Source organism: Onychostruthus taczanowskii, unplaced genomic scaffold, assembly GCF_017590055.1.
Source record: "Onychostruthus taczanowskii isolate IOZ18803 unplaced genomic scaffold, ASM1759005v1 scaffold11, whole genome shotgun sequence".
Lineage (NCBI taxonomy): Eukaryota > Metazoa > Chordata > Aves > Passeriformes > Passeridae > Onychostruthus > Onychostruthus taczanowskii.
In genome coordinates, this window is record NW_024497629.1 from 9,391,904 (window position 1) to 9,415,185 (window position 23,282).

General features: G+C 36.2%; 1 protein-coding gene across 1 annotated transcript in view; it reads right to left on the minus strand.

The window, feature by feature from the left end:
- Nucleotides 1–23,282, minus strand: part of ASAP2 (ArfGAP with SH3 domain, ankyrin repeat and PH domain 2) — an 83,077-nt gene that overhangs the window by 21,913 nt on the left and 37,882 nt on the right. Inside the window, exons 6-14 of the mRNA XM_041421544.1 lie at nucleotides 18,075–18,204; nucleotides 15,831–15,916; nucleotides 14,380–14,455; nucleotides 13,798–13,884; nucleotides 8,475–8,578; nucleotides 8,296–8,365; nucleotides 3,222–3,309; nucleotides 1,377–1,425; nucleotides 1,091–1,257 (exon numbers count right to left, since the gene is read on the minus strand). Coding sequence (XP_041277478.1) covers nucleotides 1,091–1,257; nucleotides 1,377–1,425; nucleotides 3,222–3,309; nucleotides 8,296–8,365; nucleotides 8,475–8,578; nucleotides 13,798–13,884; nucleotides 14,380–14,455; nucleotides 15,831–15,916; nucleotides 18,075–18,204 — 857 coding nt within the window. The remainder of the gene's footprint in view (nucleotides 1–1,090; nucleotides 1,258–1,376; nucleotides 1,426–3,221; nucleotides 3,310–8,295; nucleotides 8,366–8,474; nucleotides 8,579–13,797; nucleotides 13,885–14,379; nucleotides 14,456–15,830; nucleotides 15,917–18,074; nucleotides 18,205–23,282) is intronic.

The following is a 23,282-nucleotide window of genomic DNA, read 5'->3' on the forward strand; positions in this document are numbered from 1 at the left end:
AATCCAGTTTATCATTCTTCAAACAACTTTCAGGAACTGCATTTTCCCACCACCAGTATAATGGTGTCACACTCTCAACTGGGAATACAGGTGCAGTTTAAACTGAAATAACAACATTTACAGGGTTGGGGTTCTTTTGTACTTCAAATATAGACTTTCAACTATGTGAAGCAGAAGTGATTCAGAAGTGCACACACTACAAGATTCACACTCAACTGCTCCAAAGATACGAAGGCTCATCCCTCTCCTTTCATAGCCCTTGTGGTCTTTTCTCCTGGTATTTTGCATTTACTACATCATTCCCTCCTCTTCCAGCCAAATAATTTACTTCTGAAGGTTTAGACAGCTTAGCAATCAATTTGTTTGATAAAGGTTTGTAAGTTGCCATTTACACTCTCTTTTTTTAAGACAGAGGGCTTGACTCTTCCCATAGCCTTATACAATACTTACTGCTGGAAGTTACTATCGATTTGTAAAGTGCATACAGCACCCGAGCAGATGTTTGCAGCTACACTTTTATATCAAAAAACTAAGTCCTGCAGTGCCCCTCAGCATAAAAGAACACAAGAAACAGCAGGATTTTGAAAACAATTTGAAGAGGGTTAAAGTAGAAATTCATTAATGAAGATAACCAACACTGCAAACCACAGCCAGCAGGAGCATTCTTCTCAAAATGAGTATAGCCTTAGACATACTCCCTGTCTCACTTAAGCAAACATGATGAAAAAAGAAAAAAGAAGAAAGGTGTATTAAGAAAACGTTCAAGTAACTTATGGTTGCTCAGTTTACCTAAATCTTACATTATTAACCCATATTTTATATAAGTTCATTTGATTAATGTAAGCAAAAGCTACAATTAGCAAAATACATGGGAGAAAAATAAGCTTCTTAGTAACTTTTCTCCCCTCTGATAATAAGAATATAGCAAATCAATCTTAACTAAAGTAGTTCCATTAAATTGTTAGCACATTCTACTGTGTATATAATTTTTGTGAAATCATGAGTAAAAGTGAAAGTACAAAACATTAGCTTAAAGATTCTCATAAGACAAAGAATTTTTACCAATTAGAAATATGCTTAATTGAGTCACCTTGTGCTCCACAGTCACAACAAACATCATTTCCAGTCATCCTCTGGACTTCAGATATAATTTCTTTTGTCAGTTCCTGGACAATATTATTTTCTCCTGTGTTATCATCTCCTTTGAATGCATTATTTAAAGCTTCCTCTTTGCTGTTTTGTAGCACAGATGTCCATCTAAAATGGCAGCAATATTTTGCTATTAAGTGTTATGGCACTTCTGAAGTTCAAAGTAAGTCTCAGTAGATCACCAGTGTCAACACCAGTGTCAACAATAAAATTAGAAAGCAACTCACATTTGACATTCCTGTTCATCCTCTGCTTGAAAGTGGTATGTTCTGTCATCTGCACAATAAATAATTCACATACTGATTAAACAAAGTTATTGAAAAACTCATCTTGCAGAAATCTCTCAATGAAATCTAAAATTAATCGAGTCCTGAGGTCTCTGTTCTCATCACTGGAGTGTGTTGAGAGACAAAAAGTCCATTTAAGAAGTTTCACCTTACTACCTATAGTTCCTGTATGATTACACCTGTGTTTACATAGGGTGGCTTGCTGCATTTTAAACAGAAGCTGCTTTCTTCAGTACTGTGTTTTTATCACATAAGCAGCAGGAGAGCAAAGGAAATGTTCCGTGTTCTGGATACAACCTCCATCATCACAAGTATAAAGTTCTTCTGGGAGAGAGAGAGGAGTAAAATATACAGTCCATATTTGTGTTTATCTGTGTATGTAAGAAAGACTCAAAGAGCTCAAATGAGCTCTTAAAACCCAATAATCACAAACTTAAAAAAAAAATCTGCCAGACACAATTCCAAACTACAACCAGCATGAGCCCCAATCTGTTTCAATTAAACCAAGCTCACAATTTTTTAATTAACTACTACTTTTCTTATTCTAAGCATTATTATTATAGCATACTATTAAAGAAAAAACATAGTCCATTGTAAGTCTGTGAAGAATAAGATATGATACAGTTTAATGACTGAGCTGGAGTGAGAATAGTTGATGAGAACAATGGAGGTAAAGCTATAGGCAAATATATTCTAAGATGAAAATTTCTAAAGTTTGAAAAATATTCAGGCTAAAAGGTATTAAAAGATAGCTTCAAGCATGGAAAATATTAAGACAATGAAGATATATGAAAGAACAGAAAGGAAAGTGCCACATTAAGAGATTTTTATCTTGCCATGGTACTGCAATTTCCATTTTGTAAATAACATGGAAATTTTTTTTAACTCTACAGTAAAACAAAGTGAAAAAGTAATCTGGAGAAGGCTAAGAAGCCAGTTATGCCTTTTCAAGTGTGTAGTAACATTACAATAAGCTGATACTGGGGAAAACATGACACGGTCATCAACAAAGAAAGAAAGCACAGGAGCAAACAGGGAAGCCCAGCTGCTTGAGCAGAAATGAATTAGCTGTATGTTGCACACAAGCATTCCAGTCTATTCACATAAGCAGCACAGCTTACATTTATAAATGCAGAAGAACTTTGTGCTTCAATAAAGGAAAAAAATGAGGAATACGTTTGTATTCTTCTCCCCAGCTAACTTGAGATACATATTTCAGTAAAATATCTTAGTCAGAAAACAAAGGAAACATTCTACTACACAATTTCATATCATCCCGTTCTGATCCAAAAGTTATTCTGTTTTGGTGAGTTTAACATGCAGATTCTTTATCTCACCTTTCTCTCTATTATGAGATAAGAAAACCAAAAAATGGTTTCAATATTTTCTTCACAGTTGCATAGCAACCACCAGACTTAAATTCAAAAAAGTTTAACAAGCACCTTTTGATCTTGTGCAAAGGTTTTAACTTTTCACGATGATGAGCTAAGACGTTTTTAGTATGAAGAGTGATGTTATAGCAAAAAATAGTTACTGTGCTGTAAGACAGCAAAAAATTAAATAGAAAAAAGAAGTGAAGAGAGCTTCTAAATACAAGTGGTTTTCCAAAGAAACAAGCACAGTTAGTTGCATTATGTTAAAATAACTGAAAGGTCAAATTGTCATAGGAAGGGCATTTTATAAAGGGAAGCATTCTGCAATGGCAAAAATTACTGACACATCTACAGAAATAATGCAAAATTCTGCTATGAGCTGCAAGTAAAAAGACCTGAACAACAAACCTACGTGATATGAGGTCAAAACACTTTTTCTCCTCTGGGTTTGTTTTCACTTGGCAGGTTAACAGATTGAGCTTTGCTGGAGGTCGGTTAGCCTATTTGAAGATAAAACATACACATTTTAGTATACCCACACTGACTGAAAGCTGCAGATTGAAAGCACAGGATGATGTCTCACTGGCCAAAAAGACTTGACAAATGGCTGTTAAATTTTTAAGGTCCCCAGGTTTTCATTCATGTTTTCTTCCATATCATGGTTCATAAGCTACTTTTATTTGATGATTTTGTTTACTGGTAACTTAATTTTGAAAAGAAGAAGGGTGTCTCTTTAATTACCACTAACTAGAAACACTTACCTGAAGGAACTAGGTACAAAAAAGAGACAGGTTCATCCTTATATTTAATCCCCTAACACTCAGACATTTAGTTTTAAAATATTACTTGTTTAGTTTTCAACAATTAATTATTTTGACTTCTGCTAATGTCTTTAAGAGGTCTCCAAATAACCATTTAAGAACAAATGCTGAATTTTTAAATCAGTAAAGGGAACTAAGTGAAGGAAAATAAGTTTTCACAGAGAAGTCTTGCAGCAAACATATATAAAAGTAAAATGAGCTAGCTGATTACGAAAAAATCTAGTGAAATAATGTATACTTTATAATGACATATATTTTCTAGTCAAGTTCCTCTGAGCTACTTCAGTTCCTTTTAGAACAGAAAGTGACAGTGTTCTACTAAGAGCAAGATTCACAAGGAACCTGCATTTTGAAAGACTCAAAAAGGCTACAAAGACTTTTCAAACAGCACCTCTGCATTCTTCTTTCCCTTAGCCTACCTGTGCTACAGACCTGGGGTAGGATCTAGAAAGACTTGTTTGCAACCTTGACTTGAGGAATGGCTTTCACTTCCTACAATTGATAACTAGTTTCACTATTTTTTTAGAATAATTAAATCAGAAAGCAGATTTAACGAGTCATCCTTTTCTCTAGACAATAATATCTAAAAAATCATTAAACCATTAGGAAATAACTATTATATGGATAGCAATATTCACAAACACGTTACCACACTTACTGTTGCATTCTAACAATATTTATAGAAGTTGCTAAAATAATATTTAAATATCTAAACAAATCCTTACCAAATGAGGCTGTACTATCACATAATGTTATTAACTTGCAATGAAGCATAAGAAATGTAGATATTCTCACAATCTCATCTAAATTTGTTGATGAAAACATTTAATTCAAAAAAAACAAGGGACAACAAGTCAAAAGATTACAGATTCCCTTGAAACATTCTGATAAAACAATATAGCTGGCAAAAAAAGAAGAGTGTCATTATATCTGCAGATCAGCTAAAAAAAAAAATCAAAACCATGGACAAACATAAGAAAGGAAACAATTATGTATTTTTTTCCTGTTAGGGAAAAAAAAAAAAGCATGGTGTCCTTGAAAAATAGTAGGTTCATGCTTTGCCCAGCATAAGCAGCAGACAAAACAAAGTCATGCAAGCTTTGAAACAATAAATGTGCAGGTCACTTGCTGGGCAATGTAAAACAAATTATACCCAAGAGAGGTTTTGGAGGCAGCAAGATGACAATTTATTGACAATCACATTGTATTCTCTGCCTAATAAATAGCTTTTCAAATTCCAGCCTTCCTTTTAGTAGTAAAAGTGCATACAGTTTTAATTATTTAGTTATAAATTATATATAAAGATATTAAAATATTTCTAAATTATTAATTATATAGACACTGGGCAACTCATATATACCCTTCTCACAGGCTCTATCAGAATGTAAGAATGCAATTCATGTTTAAGAGAAAATCCCCTCACCCCAAGACTTTGGATCTGAAGTGCATTTGGGACCTAATTAATTTTCTCTAACTTATGAAATATGAAGCTGTAAATGAATGCAGTAAAATGTTTTAGAGGGGTCTGAAGGAGCAATGCCCACAGGACTTGTCCCTCGGGACAGGAGAATGCAGCAGAAGAACTCAGTATCACAATCTGGCAACCCAAAGAAATGGCTGCAACAATAATAACATAACCTGGGCAAATATGCTGATCTTGGAATCCATACGTATTCTTGAGCTTTTATCTGAAGAACTCCTAACCTGAAGTCAGCATTAACAAGGGTATTAAAAACCTTGTGGCTGATAGCACCTCATTCATGCTTCCATCCTGCAGCAGACTAACAGTTTTTCTCCAGCAGCCTCCCCAGCCTGTGCCTGCTGCTTGTGGACAACACACTTCCACCACATGGCAGGCATTGCCTGGGGAGAAGTTGAAGCTTAAAGACAAAGGGAGGTAAGGCTGTGTGAGCTCCTTAGCCACACTGATTCAGACACTTGGCAGGATTAGGAGACACTAGACATGGAAAAAACTAACAAAGGTAACTAATATTACACTACTCGTTTGAAACCTCTGAGAGTCACTTTCCTGATCGAGTCTCTGATTAAATTTCAGACTACTGCTGAGTTTTTGGACACCCACGTTAACACGCCAACACCCTGAAAAGTGCTACCACCTTTCATAACATGCACAGACCTGAGCATCAACTTAAGTTCTTTTCTGCAAAATTGGCAACCCTCTATCCATCAAAACTGACTTATAAACTGTTCTAGCAAAAAACAGAATTGTAGGAATCAAAAAGTTAGGCCTCCGAGACAATATAGGACACATAGAGCTGATTTTACAAACGGCATGAGCAAATATGTCCACTAAGAGACGGAGTGGCTGTTTTCATCATGCATTTCTCCTGGATATCAGTGATCAACTTCAAAAAAAAAAAGATGAAATCTGATTGTTTTGCCTTCAGATTGTCCTTTTAATCATCATGGTAAGATTTTCAGCAGTAAAGAAAGACCAACAAAAATGTTTTGATAAGGAGTCTCTTATATGCTTTCTTTTGCAAACAACCAGCAAAACTTCTTTAAACACAAATCCAGCTTTGAGCAGCCTGATATTTCTGAAATCTTTTTGCCTTGTGACTTCTTGATCTGCAAAGGACTTAGGAATTCCTAATTACATGTTTCAATCTTCTTCTATCATTTTTTTTTTCATCCACATACATTAAATGTACGAATGCTGACTTCTTTGAAGCTTTTAGTTGTCTAAAACTATAACTTCTGCACATATTCCAATGCAGGCAGACACATACAGGGTAACAGCTGGGTGACTGACAGAGAACCAAACATATTCTCTCCGTGCATCAGGAGAGCACCTGACAGGCCAGTTTATGCACCTACAATTGCTTGAAGATAGCTGTTCTAGGGACTGACAAAGTAGTCCCTCAAACAGAGAGGCTACATAACCAAAGAAGCGAAATCCATCAAGAACACTTAGACCTTAAAACAGAAGTATTTACAAATTTGTATTTGATAAAGAAAGCAAAACTGACAACTGAATTTCTGAGATTCTGATGGGTGAGAGAACAATATATCATATTCCAGAGACCAGGAGATATCAACCCTGAGAAGCTTGGAAATTCTCAGAAGACATTCGGAGCAGCCTAGAAAAATTTTAACTAACAAAAATTACTTCTACCTGTTTCAGTGTAACAACAATTAATTTTTTACATAAAGCTGTCATCAATATATAAGGGGGAAGTAAGCAAATAAGTGAAAATACCTTTTAGGAGTGTATTTTGAAACAAAAGGGGACTTTTCTAATGTTGTAATATAAAAGCACTGAGACCAAACCTATGAAATGCACCTATCTAAATTCACATGTGAATATTTCCCTTAGCAACTGATTTCCAGCTACGACTCCACTGATTCCAGTGGGAATGTACTGCTTCTAAAAACGTTAGACCATCCAGCAGACAGCTTATAAAAACAGAAGGAAACACTATCTTGACAGACTCAGTAACTGTACTTGCAAGTGAAAGTTTTCAAATTCTGCTCCACAAGTGGATTTTGTAGCCTTTGCCAGCTCTGAGCTCCCCCAGTGACATTCCTACTGGTACCAGTACAGCATGTCCAACATCAGGCACAATCATAGCACAAGGAGACACCAGCATCTCTGCCAAAGACACACTCCTACACACCCAAATGAGCAGAGGCGTAAACAAGTGGACAATTCCAAAGCCATAGTAAGGACTCTGCTTTGCAGGCTTGACTTTACACTCCTCCTTAACTCCTGATTATCAATTCTGAAGGCAGCAGCTTGTGCTTAGATGCACAAATGAGAGATTGATTCATTTTTGCTGCCAGGGTCAACTTGTAGTCATAGCAACAGGCGTAACAGGATGAAGAACAGAACAGTTCATAACAGGAACAAGAAACAGGACTGTTTATTAGACCAAGAATGGGAAATACTGACACTGAGTTATTTTTTGCCTCAAGAAACTCTTTTAAAAGTTTTGAGAAAACAATATTAAAAATGTTATAGGAAAGCACAACCAAGTTGAAGGCAAAGTGCAAAAAGTCCAAAACATGAAAACATAAAGTTTTAAAATTTTAACAAATGGTTAATAGTTATAGTTAATGTGTTCAAATATTGGTAGCAGTAATAAAGAGGAATCTGTAATTCTCTATTTCTTGTCATTCTGGTAGAAGTTGTTTTCAGGCTTGATTTTCCCCAACAGCTACTCCAAAGACCCTAAGGAACTAACAGACTACCATACAGCAGCAAATCTGAGGGAGAAATGCAATTCAGCATTCAGCAATTCAGCATAAACTCTCAGTTTATCTTGCAAATATAAAATGTTGTTTAACTCATATCTAAAAAATGGCTTCATGCCCAACCATACCTTAAAAAAAAAAAAAAAATAAAAAAGTAAGTTTGAATTTGTATTTTTAGATAGCCTGGTAAAATATGAACATTTACAGGAACTGAGTCACTAAATAAGCCTTTTTTTCCCATTAACAGTCATGAACATTAAAATATCTGTATTTTTAGATACTGTGTATGTCTTGATATATTTCTAAAATGCTGCCTTAAAAAATATATCTCTCATATTCAAAACACTGTATCAGGAATCTAGCTAATTCCAAACCATAAATATAGACCAGCATAGCTTGCCTTTCTGTATTAGCAACCATGTACATAAAATACTGTAAACAAATACTTACTGTACCATGGGAAATTGTAAGAAAACCATTTTTAACTGAGCACTTCCTTTTCTGCCACACTTTTCTGATTCTAGTTTAGAGGAAAAAAAGAAAGGTGACAGTTTTAAATATATTTTGTATTACATTTCTTGAGCTCTTAGGAGCTAATATTTCTCCCAGCAAACTCCAGCAGTACTTACCCATCACTTTTCTTGTACAGACTGCCACTCCGCTCAGTGCCATGCTCCTTGTTTCCCTGAGGCTGATGTAAACTGTAAGCTGTACTCTGACGAAGTTGAGAATCCTGAAATAATCAACAGCAATTTGTGATGCATTCCACACTTTCAACTAAACTACTTCCCCATTAATGAGTTTCAGAGCTTTTCCTTCCTGCTTTAATCCAACAGGCCAAATGAAGCACAATTTTGCTCCTCAGTGAGAGAGAACAAGATCCATTTATTTTTTCAGAGGGCACAAAAAAAATTTAAGAAGTATCCACTATCAGCATCTGCCAAAATCTTTTTACTTGCTTTTATTTATATTTACTCTTGGCCTTAATATATAGGGGTTTTAACCCAAAACTTAATTGAGCAGTGGCCTTTCCAACTCATGTAAACACACCAAGGTACAAACACTAAAGACTGTTATTACCTGCAATTGCTAGTGCACTCTTCCACTGTAAAGATAATTACATACATCAATTTGAAGAAGTGATTTTCTTTGTGGAAACTGAGTCAAGTTATTGTCTGAAAAGCAGAAGAATTCTCCTGGAAACATAGTTCAGGAGTCATACAGGAAAACTGAAAAGTTATTTCCAAAAAATAATAACTTAAAGCAAAATATCTGGAAGAAAGTAAAATTCTGAGACACAAAGAGACAGGGACCCTTCTCACTGCTCTCAGAACTACCCAGAGGTAGGACCCACTGCTATAAAAGTCCAACTTCTTAAAAAATAAGAACCTGAAAATGAGGAATCTGATGTGTCACACCATATGAACAGCAGTAACATGACAGAATGGACTTTTAAATGCACACAGTATCAATGACTATTACTTAAAATTTTCATTTTTTTCTTTTCTACTGTCATTGCTCTATGGACATAATTACTCTTGTGCTATATACGGCATCTAATAAAAGTATAGTAAGGAAAAAAAACCCACAAAGCAGCTCACTCATATGACTGTGAGCTATTCTAAACATGATGGTAGAGCCAGAGCTCCCACCTACACCACTGTTCAGAGTACTTAGGACTCCACGCCTCCAAGCTTCAGGCTCATCCTGAATACACTGCAGGAGCTCAGTGGTCCTGAGAGCCACGAGCTGTGCTCTGCACAGGCTGCAGCACTCCTTGGTGCTCCTTTTCAAGAGAAGCCCTCTCCCTGCCCTCTTCCTGCCTTTCAGCAAGTGATCCAGCAAGCCATACCAGGTACCTACAACATCACCTGAGCCTTTTAAAGGCCCTAAAGAACTACCACTTAGCTGTCTGTGCCTGACAAAGCATCTCTTTAGATTTAAACCAGTCTGTTTATCGTTCCTTTCTAGTTTGTTTACATAGAATTATTTGGTTTTGCACTCTGCACAACATATAGCCAGAACAACATTTAAAAAATATTCCTGTTACTCATTAAAAACTGCTGCACGCATACATTTACTGACTATTGAAGAAAATCTGATCTGACACTGCCTATTGTGCCCTACCAATGCCTTGATCTCTGCCTTCCATTAGCCAGTAAAGGAACTCCATTCGCAAGATTAGAGGCCTGACAGGAAATTAATTTCAGTTCTCCCCATCCTCAATTATGTAAAGATTACTGATGACCTCCAACACCTGCTCATAGTACCATTCCCATTAGTCTGTGCTGCTACTTTTTGTGCATTATTTTCTGCCTCATTTCAGCTACCTTCCTTCATCTGTTTATGCTCAGCTGCTGTGTTTGGCCAAACTGGCAAACCAATAATACAAGCTTCCTGCCTCATTTCAGCAGGAGAGGAAGCTGCAGCAGCTGACGTGTATTTCCACGCATTCATGACTGTGAACAGTATCTAAAAAATTTAATACTATTTCATGAAAAGATCTTAAGGACAAACATATTGTTCATTTTAAACTCTCAGTACAGGTCATGTCCAGATCAATACTGTCCAACGTGATTGCTAAATGACGGTTTTCCACAACCGTCTGACAAGAAGTTCCTGATTTTGATCCAGCTCCTAAGACATGGTAACTACCCAACAAATCACCACCACAATTAACATCCTTCCTTTCAGCATGCCTTTTCCATAAGGAGGCATTCCAAGGATCTTCCCTTATTTCTGGTTTGCATACTGCACAAAACAGAGATAGAAATCACAGATAACAGGGTCAGACCCAATAGCCTCACTGGAGAGCAGAAACAATGTACATTACCTATGGGAGGAAATGGATCACTGCAGGCTAGGGGACACACACCTAGTGCAGAGTATTGTCATTTTAAGTATATAGTGAACATAACAAAATCAGAACAGGCTGAAGTACACAAGCCTAAGGAACTGAACTTTGACCACTTTATCAACTTGGAAATATAGATAGGTGCATAAAAAGAAGTGAGTAATTTAAAATTTGCAGCATGTTCTTAGTGAATCACTTCAGTGACCATAGAAGGGTTTGAAATTCTTCCTCCCAAAGTCTATGAAGATATACTGGCTTTTAAGTCAAGCTGAACAGCAGAACTAAAAATGAAAGAAATGTGAAAACAGCATTCTCTAAAGATGGTCTGTGACTACTGATAAGAGATATTCTGAGATCCTATTTGTCAGCTCCACTACGTGAACATAACAGAACTTTTCATACAAGGTGCTTCAACCTATACACAACAAATTTTGGCTAGTCATTCCACAGCTCCCATGGACTGGATTTTTAGACTGTTTAGACCATTCCTGTGTGTAAAGCTACCAAAAAAAGCTCTTACAGTTCTCCCAGAGCCTGAGCATCTCTGTCATTTGCAGGATCATTGCCAGGAGGATGTTTCAGAGATCCATTCCTTATCTATCCCATCCCTATCCCTATTACAGCCCCACAAAGTCTCCAGAAGACGTATCTATCAGAACCCCCTGCAGGCAGCCTCTCCTACAGCAAAACTACCGTAATTTTTGTCAACAAACACAACATTTATCCCATTTTGCAGTGGTCTAAACAGATTATAGGTTCTAACAAAGAAGCAGAAATGAATCTAAACACTAGTCACAGGAGGTGACCTCGCCCAAGGTCATGGGAACAACAGTTAAGGCAATACAATTCTAATGTTGACTCTGAAACTTGCAGAACTTCTACATTTGAAAAATAAAAGCTTAAAAATTAAAAACTATGAAGGTGTACACAATATGACATTCAAAAATAAACTTTCAATACTTTTTGAGGAAGTTGTGTGCAGGAAGAAACTATGCATATAGGCACAACAAAAAAAAGGTTCATTAATAGTGCTTTTGTGTGTTAAATTATTTAAAGATAACAGGAAGAATGTTTGTCAACATTCTTTCATTTCATACATGAAGTCCATTTTAATTAAAAATACATACAGCTTCAAAATCTTGCAAGAACATCAAATCAAGCAACTGGATTTAATTTCCAAAAGGAAGTACAAAGGAAATTACCAATTTGTCTTACAACAATTTTTTTTCCCCGAGAAGAGTATGATAAATTTTTTGATAATATTTTTCTTTTTGGTAATAAAATACACCAAAGAGGAGAAAGAACCAGTCTTTTCATGCCAACAGACAAATGCTTAGAGGAAAAATCCAGTTTCTTGAATTCTGAATGAAAATCATGCCACTATTTTCATTAAAACATAGTAACACTTACTCTCCTAGACTTCGGTCACAAAATGTAAATGCATTTTAGGAAGGAAAAAGAAATCAGTTATAGTAAAGAAAATTACAGCGCAACAAGAATAATATTAGTTGGTTGTACAGTAAATTATATAAGAACTCTTTGGCATCCCACTAGAACTCTTTGGCATCCCACTGATTAATTGATGTTTTCAAAAAGCTTTAAAATAATTATAATAATTCTCATGCTCTGCAGGTAAGCATCTATATCTAAATTTGAAGAATTAATAAATAATGACTACAGCATAAAGCACTTTTATACTTGTATTTTTAAATGTCACAAACTCAGTAGAAATAATAAATGTATGTGTATTATTAATTTTTGAGTATGTGGAAAAATGTGTACTTGTCACATCTTCCACGTATATTTAATATCAGTATCACTGATAGACATTCCCAGCAACCATGAAAGCCACAGACCCAACTGAAAGAGGACACCTGCCAACACACCCTAAGCAGCACAGGCTCCTTCTTGGGAGTGGGCAGTCAATGGCTAACCCAAAGCAGTCACCACTTCCACGAGGTTCCCTAGTGTCTCATTCTAGCAAGCTCAAATTTGGAAGTTTTTGGCAAATCAGTGAGTCCTCAATGCCAGGCAGAATCTAAGGAAGTGCCTGCTGATCTTGCGGGACTTTGTACACAATGGTCATTATCACAAACTTCCCAAGGTAACACAGTGAGGAGTGTTCGAGACCGTTCCAAATGCCTGTCCGCAAGTCACAGAATCACATGGACTGGGTTGGGAGTGGCCTTTGAGGATCATCCAGTCCAACCCCCAGCTGGGGGCAGGAACACCTTTCACTAGATTACACTGCTCCACAACCAGCATCTGTCACCAGTAAGAGCTAGGAGTCACCATAACTTTTATGGGAAGATCAAAGCAAGACCGGAAAAGATCAAGGAAGTCTGAGCTCTGTAGACTAAACTATTTCATTGTAATCCCTCTCAGAAAGAGAATCTGAAAAGTGGGGGGGTGGTTCATTCATCACTTACTCATGGCCCAGCAGCCACACAAAGGAAGCTGGCTGGCATTTATTTATAATGAAGAGGAGGCACTAGCAATCTGAAACAAAAGTAGACCCAGTATTTAGGATTACATTATACAAAAGATGCTTACTTCCAGATCAGAGTTTGAGACTACTTTAGAATTCATTAAATCTAATGGAAATCATAATTGCAACTCAAAAAATACTTATTGGATTGCCAAACTGACCCAGCTCTTGCACATCTGAACACCGGCATTTTGCAGCTGAGTAACAAACTTGATTGTCATCTTTTGCAGATGATGACAGAAGTGTTTTGGCATTTAAAGTTCAGTTTTACATAACCATTATACAGTTTGGAATAATATTGTGAGATAAGGTTCTATATGATACTGCCCAAGTTCTTTCATTCTCAGTTTGAGCAACAGTGCACCATCTGAAATATTTTACAACACTGGTAATGAAAAGAAATCATTTTTCAGCAAGTCATATTTTTAGTGGGCATTTGTTTTTTCTAAAAATGCGTTTGTCAGAAACATTCAACATCAGCCTCAAAACAAAAATGAATTAACAAAAGAAATTAAATGTCTGATAAAAGTTAAAATAACTTTATCTTGAATATTAACATTACAAGTAATTAAAATAGGTATCCCAAAATTAAACCACCTTATATACTCACCTCTTTCTGATCAACTTGGAGTGCTGATTTTAAAATATCTCTGAGCTGTGTTAATTGTCTTCGTTCTTCATCTTGTGCTTGTTTAATCTTGAATGAAGAAAAACACAGGTTAATAATAACATTTTTTTAGCTTTCAATGCAGGTCTTTCAAATTTGCTGATAATTGGTTCATTTTTTGAGAAATATTCAGTGAGAATAAAAACAAAAAGACAAGATAATATGATCAGTTTATTTTCCCTTGTATTTTCAGAAAACTTGATAATGGTTAGGATATTGCTGGGTTAAGGCTTTGATATTGCCTCACAATGCTCTTGCTTCCTTGTGTTCCATTTGAAACCACATGTTATTTTCCACTTAATAAACACTTTCGAGCAAAAGCTGTTTTCATAACATTTTACACAGTGGGGTCCTGAATTGAAACTAAGACTTCTGAATGTCATATTAAAATAAGACTTTACCAACAATCTACTCTAAACCTTAAATGCTGACTATTAAAGCAGACAGGCAACCTGAACCAAAATTATCATCTTCTACTGTAAAAAACTAAATTTAACCACATAAACATGAGATGTTCCTACTCACTGTATAAAGATCTGTCGAGAGTGTCTCAATTGAAGGTTTGAGACTTTCAACTGCTTTTAACCCATCCTGAAAGAAACTTAAAAAGAAAAGCAAAAAGCCAGCTGTTATGAAACCTTACTTTGAATTTTCTGCTTAAAAAGTTGCCATAGTAAGACATGCATATTATTATGCCATAGCATAAACTTCAAAACAGTAAACTTTTTAAAATTAATCTTTGACTGATCCACCTCTTTATTTCCATCATAGCTTATTCTGACATGCAAAATCCCCAATTAGATTCAGAACTGCCACAATCCACTGCCACATAAATTTTCCTCATTCTCATCTCAAATACAAGTTCTCATCACACTTACTGAAGGCCCAGAAAAGAAAGATTCACTTGAAGGACAGAAAAGCTCCATATAAAATAATTGTGATTTCTTGAAGCCACATAATTTTATGTCTGATACAATCTTTTACTAAAGGAAAACCCCTTTGTTTCCCAATCATTAATTATGCTCTATAAGCGAGCTTATAGAATATACTACATCTTTCTGCAGTACATGCATTTTGAATCAGCAGAGTAATGCTGTCTATGCCAAGTATTCCAGTTCTTTAAAAAAAAAACAAAGATATTTAAAAAAAAATTCTAAGAAATGACAGTTACATGCATATTTGTTTAAATATTGCTGCACTGTTTGCAACATGAAATATTTTTACTCTGGGAAGCAGTCATGAAAGTGACAATGCAACACAGCAATTACGTTGCTAAAATCGTATTAAATGGACAGAGCAGATTAATGACACACTGCAAGTGAAACTGACTTTAAAAGCAACACAGGTATTAAGGAAAAAATTCATAGATGCAGACTGGTGTTTTAAGATGAAAACTTAACTGATTTCAACAGGTTAGCAGTGGCTCTTTCAAGTTTATAGCTGTGACTTCATTGCTACATGACAGATTTGTAACACTATCATAACAAAAGCACATAATTCTAATGAGAACTTTGTGTTTTACTATTGGGTCCTCCTCCAATAAACTAGAAAAAGAGTGACTATTTCAATATAGTTTTATTCCACTACTTATGCAACTTATTTTTCTTGAGCACATAATTAATTTACATCATTGTTAGATACACTCAAAGTCCATCAAAACTAATGGACCACTAAGTAATAGATCAAACTAAAAGCCCTGCTTCAAGAGTAGTTTATAAACATTGCAAATTATTGTTCGGTATTCCTTTGGAACATCCAATTACATTCAATGCAACAAGCTCAACCTCATTTCATGTTACAGAATATAGTAACAAAAGCTATGACTATTCTGTCAAAAGCAATCTGTCAAAAGACATCAGCAAGAACAGCTGAAACTTAAGATTTTGAAAATTCTAGAAAAGTGTTATGATGATGTCAAAATTTGAAAACAAAATGTTGTTCCAGTTAGTGTAGAGTTTATGAAAAGTAAAACATACTTGCACTGAGCATGAAAATACTTGATCAAGTTCTGAAGCAAGTCCACTCCTTTTTTAATCTTGATTTCATTGACTTTCAGCAGGTACTGTTAAAACAGTAATTCACAAAACAAATTATTTATTACTGCTACAGGGTTTTTTTTTAACACTTTATTTTCAATTATATTTCAACAAGTTTTAATAGTTACAGATTTACAAAACCTAAAAGAAAATGCAGCAAAAAGTGGCTTCAAGAGTTAAATCACACAAAAAGAATTCTTGTCACTGCTGACTTTTGATATCCTGTGAGGATATTTCACTATGATATGTCCAAATTGTTAGAATATCCTTTGGGGCTCCTAAGGAAAGCCACTGTTAAAGAAAGTATGAAAAGGTTTGTGGAGTACATTTAGGAACCCATTCTTACACCTAGCAGCACATCTAAAAATTTATCTCACTAGTTGTTAAATTCATTACTAAACAGATGTTATTAAGGAGGAAAGCAGTCGGCTAAAATTAAAGTGAGTGATTATTTCAACAAGTTTTAAAATTTGCCTGTTGATTTCATAGTTTTCTTTATCAAATCCTTATACATGGTAATTACAGCAAATTACAGTTTAGCAAGAGATTTTTCAATGAATCTACTGTCAAGCGTAAAAGAAGTGCAACTACTGTCCTCTTGCATAAGGCACAAAGTCCACATTAAGTGGCAGCTCTTCCCCTGAATATCACAGCCTAAAATGTCAGCCATGCAAACAGAAGTATGATTGATCAAAGTCCTTAACTGTCCATTAAATGACAAAAAAATTTAACCCCATCTCAGCCAGTGACCTCCAAGTGAAGAAACGAATGTCTTAATGGTGCTCTAATGCATCTGGGTTTCCCCTTCTCACCATACATCCTAATTATTGTAAATCAGCTAAAGTAAAGCAGCATCCAAGTGCCAGATTTCAATGTTGCAGCTTCTTATGCTGGTTCAGGTGAACAAATGATGAGCCTAAATGTAGACACGTGCACTGGATATATTTAGTTACAACAATCACCTCTCCAGCTCCTGTTAATTTAAAATGGAGCTCTAGGCATTTGGTATTCAGGTCACTTCCATAATTTACAGAGAACTAGTCTGTACTTATGATAAAACTTCAATATGTCACCCTTCTCACTTACCATCAAAACAAAACCAAAGTCCTCTTTCACAACTATTCAAAGGTGACCTAGTATAAATTTATTTTCCTCAGAATCAGAAGAAATACAGGATACACTTCAGCTATTCCACATTTAGAGTAATTTAATCCAAATTCAGACTTCACTCTTCATTATCACTACAACTGACTAAAGTGAACTCTTCCTTTATTGTGACACAGCAAGAGAGAAGCATCTGTTCCTAGTTGTTTCTTAGGAAGGATACAGATAGGCAATTAGCTGACAACATCCATATGTTTATTTGTTACTCAAATCCCTTAATCAGTTTTGAACATTTCAGTCTGATTCTGTATAGGAATGTGAAGCTTTTCTCTTATGTATGAGTGCATGCAGCTACTAAAAGAAATATCTAGGACAACTGCAGTTATGCTATGCTGGCATATAAATCAAATTAGCTATCATCATCACAGGAAAGGCAGTAGAATCACCCATGGTGTATTTTTGGGCTAATGTGTACTAAAAACAAACACAGCAACTTGAATTCCCAACCACAGAACCAGACATATCCTTAAATGAATCAAACCAAAAATATTCACATCAGATTTAACATACTGCAAAATCACAGAGATTTTGAAGTAGAAACATTCTGAAACAACTTGAAAGACAACTGGATTCCATCCCTAGCACTTTTTTCCTGTACCAACCCAGCAGTGTGCTAGACTAGAGACTCTCCTAATAACGCAACAGCTGTCAGGACAGGAACAATTCAGAGAATGATCAAGGGCTTAAAATAACTTACAGTGAAGTAGTGGTGTAAAGACTGAGTTATTATAATCTCTTTTATAATATTAATAATCTCTTTTTTAATATTTATAATCTCTTTTATAATATTTATTATCTCTTTTATTTGCATTAATTTAGCTGTTTAGTGAAATTAAAAAATATCTAAATTCTCTATAAAATTTGCCCATCAGGATAATAAAAAAATGTGTTTTCACAAATGGAGTCAATAAATAACCTGGCATTTCCCTTTAATATCACAGCTACTCTTAAACAATTGCATTTTTCAAAATTTTCCTACAAACAGCACCATATTAATAATAATTTCACACTGAATCTTACCTCACACATCTGTAACTGGAAGAACCTTCTTTCTTTCTCCATCTCTTCTGCAATTTCAGCTCCACTTATTTCTGTACGAATCATCCCATGAAGCTTAGCATGCTCTTTTTTTTCCTTCTCTATTTTTGTACTATAAGGCAAAAAGAATCAGTCAATGAAGTGAGAAATCCACAGCCTCTCAGGAAATCAGATTATTCACAAAGTCTACTGACAGATGCGGAGCCAAACTCCTGTAGCTTTGCATATGACTTACTTCCAGATGACATTTCATTTGAAATTTGACAATGACTAAAGATCAGCAATGACATACAGTAGCTGAAATCTAATTAATCATCTGTTAAAGTAATGTTCTGACAGATATTCCAAAAGACAGTAAATGAGAAGTACGTACTAAGTTCCTGCTCCAAAGAAAGAAAATACGGGAAAAAATAATGAGTTTTAATTGAAAACATAGGGGGATGTTTAATACCAACAGAGCAAACACTGGTTAACAAAGTTCAGTTATGTCACCAGATTTATTGAGTCTTGCCTGTCATCAAGTCATCTTCTATATATACAGGGTTTCCTAAGCCAAAATCACAGTTGCTGTCTCTACTTGCTGCTGAGCCAGTTGGCACTGGGAATGCCAACCAGCCGGCTGTGTTGCAGACTTCAAAGTCTGCTAGACCAGCTGTCCTAATTCCCTAAAAGTTTCCATGAACATTTTCCAAGAGCTCTGAATAAAACAGGTTCTTCTGCAGAATATAAATGAATAACCAATGCCTGGCCTATTCCCATAAACTCACTTCTGCATTTGTTAAAGCTATTCTCCATAATATTCCTAAACGCAGTAGTATAATTTGACAACCCAGTTAGATGAGTCTAATATAAATAGAAATACATGAGGGTATTTACTTTTTGAAGACTTAGTTTGTCATTCATACTGTTCAGAACCTCAAAATTCTGAAAAGAGCTTCCTGAGGAAATGCTATACTGCTTTTGAACAAGGAATACAGGAAGGAGATCAGAGGAACAAATAACACACACAACTGTCCTCCCTCCTCTTGGGCAGTCAAGTGTCTCTTAGCTCTCTCTCTGAAAAAGTGACATGTCTCAAGCACTCTCTTAACCTGATGTTAACATTACCCTAACAGCTTATAGGAAAATGTCTAGAAGGTCTAAGGACTTCTAGTCAACAAAATGTTCTGTACTTCTCAAAAATGAGGAACTGCCTCCTATTACACCTCAAGCAGCAAGGGAAAACAAGAATTCATTCCATTAATCCTTCCCTTCAACATTCCCACTGGGAAGCATTTTGAGCAGCAATTCAAGAAGCCCCACTGTGCTTTCAGCACAGGCAGGCACAGCAGAGCCAGCCCTGTGCAGTACTGCAGCAGCCAGTGCATCCAGCCAGCACTGTGCTCCTCCTCAGCCCATCACATCCTACCAGAAGCAGACGTTTGAAGGAAGCTCCTCTCCTTTGAAATAAATGTTCTGAAAACCTCCCGTTGCCTGAATTAAAACTCAATTCCAGAATGTTTTATTTTCATGAAGCATAAGTCCTCACTCTTACCCAATTATTACCAATTATGCTATTTTGTAGGCACAGAAAACAAGAGTTAAGCAGACAATCCTGAACAAGAAAGATAAATCACTACAAAAGATTCACAGAAAATTATGAATATGCAGCTCATTTCTAGCACACACTCTAAAGAGTTATGTCATACTTGATAGTTCTAAAGCAGTCAAACCTCAGAGGAAAGATCCAGGATGTTTCCATTCTCTCAATTTCCAAATGAACCAGCAGTTCTTGAAGCCAGAGAGCTCACTAATGTGTGACCAGGTGTGAGTAGGCTAATAACTACCAATTACCATTGTATTATATTTTCACTTTTTACAGAGAACAATACTCAAGAAAATGAAAAGAAAATGAAACCACCTCCAAAATCTTGGGAGTTTATTCGCGTGCCATAAAGTATCTCTCAATGCTAGTTAAACCAAAGACAGCTAACATTGTCAAACATCATGCACCATACCACAGCATACATTGTACTCCTCCTAAAGAAAGCTAGATTTTGGTGAAAGAGTGCTTTCTGCTCTTTAAAGGATAAACCATACTCCACAGGCAAAAAAATAGTTAAACCAAGATGAAAATATACTGACCTCTATCAAGCAATTCAGAGAAAGATATCCTTGAAGCTACCTGTTTTCAAAAACTCAAAAACATACTTTACCAAAAACCCCAAATCACCTCTCAGTGACAAGTATCAGAGATACATGCCTCGTGCATTTCACATTTACATTTTCTCATTATTTTACTTTTAATATCTAACTACATCTTCATCTTTGTAATTCAGAATTTACCCTGTTGTTTTGCCACAATAATAGGCTACCTTCTATCTGACTGATACTACATCTAGGGAAATAAAGAAACCCCTCACAGCCCTTTTGCATGCAAATCTTCTGAGTGCTAAAGGCTGGCTGAGTGTCCTATCCAAATGCAAAGATCAACTCAGCTTCAACTGTCAATCTATTGTGACATTAACCAAATCCTTTTGGCAAAGACAGTCCTGTAACACTACATTGTGAGATTTCCAAATGTTGCAGGGTATTCAGGTTTTCCAGTCAGATCAATTAACCCAAATTAATAAGAAAATTGTGAAAACTCTAAAAAATACCCTAGAAGCAATAAGAAAGCAGCAAATGTTTTGTAATGCTGCTATTCTTGGAGCTCATACAGCACATATCACATATACACACTTTGCTGACTAAGATTAAAATGTGAGCACACGTCAGTCCATTTACAAGACAGCTGCACATAACTAATATACAGTGAGGTCAGATGTGTGTAACAGACAAGCAAAGCTGAAATACAGGATGAATAATTACAACAGTAAAGGTAAAGAGATACAAAGTGAATGGTTTCACTCATTCAGTTTCCAATATAGGACTATTTTTACCACTTCAATTTGAAAAGCAACTATCTGTCAATATAACTCGTAATTTTCATTTCGAACAAATCAATTTTGTCATACAGATTGTGGTACAAATAAGCACCAAAGACATGTATTTATTTTCTGCCAGTCAGTAAGGGTAAAAAATCAGAGCACCCTGTGTACTTGAAGCAGTAGTGAACTGGCTGGCTGGGAAGCAACTCTGTCATTCTTCCTCTCCTTCTCCATACAGCAGTCAGCCAGGCTGAGTCTGGGTACATACATGAGACAGTGCAGAGACTGACAATAGCACCTGGAAGGAACACACTTGAATTGGTAGCACTCTGGAAAAAGTGCTTCTGAAGGCTATTTTGTTTGACAAAATAATATTAGATATTTTAATTTCAAATATCCTTTCTTTGTCTAGTCTTCTTTTTCAGCCTGACTCTCCAGGCTTGGGCCCTCCAGCTTTTTGGTGAAAGAGCCTCCATTTCATTTCACCCTACTGTCTGTCAATGCTCATTGTAAAGTATATCTCTCCTAACTCTCAAATCCTCAATGAAGAAGTTGTATTTTTCTTTTAGAAATGCTTGAAAGGTTTTCCCTTCCATACATCCTGCTCTGAATGATAAAGCGAAAGAGGACAGAAGGAGCAAAATGTGCTCAGATATTTTCATCATTTCACTCACAACATGTGTAGATTCATCCAGAGACTTTTCCATTTAATTTGTAGGTAATCTCTTTCAAAATAAAAATACTTAATATGAAATCTTAGACTTGAAACAGTGGATGTTGTGGATATTGTGGATGTGGTTACCTGGACTTCCGTAAAGCCTTTGACACTGCTTCCCACAGGATCCTCCTGGAGAAACTGGCTGCTTATGGCTTGAATAGGCACACTGTTCACTGGGCAAAAAAACTGCCGGGTAGATGATGGTGAATGGAATTATCCCAGCTGGTGACTGGTCACTAGTGGTATTCCCCAGGCTCTGGGGAATACCACTAGTGACCAGTGGTATTCCCTAGTTGGGGTCAGTCCTGATTAATATCTCTATGAATAACCTGGAAAAGGGGATTGAGTGCATTCCCAGTAAGCCTTCAGATGACACTAAGCTGGGGGGTATGTGGATCTGCTGGAGGGTAGGAAGACTGCTGGGGGATCTGGACAGGCTGGATCAATAGAGAAAAGCCAATGGTATGAAGTTCAATAAGGCCAAGTGCCAGGTCCCACACTTGGATCACAACAACCCCAAGCAGTGCTACAGGCTGGGGACAGAGTGGCTGGAAAGCTGCCCGTCAGAAAAGAGCCTGGAGGTCCTGGTCAGAAGCCAGCAATGGCATTCTGGCCTGTATCAGTAATAGTGTGGTTAACAGGACCAGGGCGGTGATAGTCCCCCTGTACTCTGCACCAATGAGTCCACACCTTGAGTGCTGTGTCCAGTTCTGGGCCCCTCAAAGACACTGATTTGCTTTAGCAAGTCGAGAGAATAGCAACAGAGCTGGAGAAGCGTCTGGAGCACAAGTCTGATGAGAAGTGGCTGAGGGAGCTGGGATTCTTTAGGTTGTTGAAAATGAGGCTCAAGGGGACCTTATCACTCTTTACAACTACCTGAAAGATGATTTTAGCAGTGGAATTTCAGTTTCCTCTCACAGGTAACAAGCAATAGCACAAAAACAAACTGCCTCAAATTACAGTAGGGGAAGATTTGATTGGATATTAGAAAAACAATTCTTCTGGAAAGGGTTGCCAAGCATTGGAACAGGTTGCCCAGGGAAGTGGTTGAGTCGCTATCACTGCAGGTATTTAGATGTGTAGATGTAACATTTGGGGACATGCTTTAGATGTGTACTTGGCAGCGTTAGATTTATGGCTGAACTTGATCATCTCAAAGGTATTTTCAAATTTAAATGATTGTATTATTCTATTCTATGATTCTATATTTAAGCAACCTTGTTTAGCACTTTCATTCTATATCACTATTTACAAGCTGTGATTCCACTTCCATCTTATGTACTTGCATTAAAAGGAAACATGACAGAAATATCTAGGAGCTATGAATATCAATGGCTTTCTGAGTCAAGTTAGAGCTCTGAAGAAGTAAATTGAGAAATGCTTGCAGAATTTTCAGACAAAATTGTTTCATATTGTGTAAAACACGAGTTTACTAAACTGGAAATAGCATCACTTAAATAGTTGTGCAGACTTCTTAACAGATGACTGTATTTGACTTTGTTCATTTTTCCATTGACTTCAAATAGTTCAGAAACAAATGAACAATAGCTATTTCTAGATATG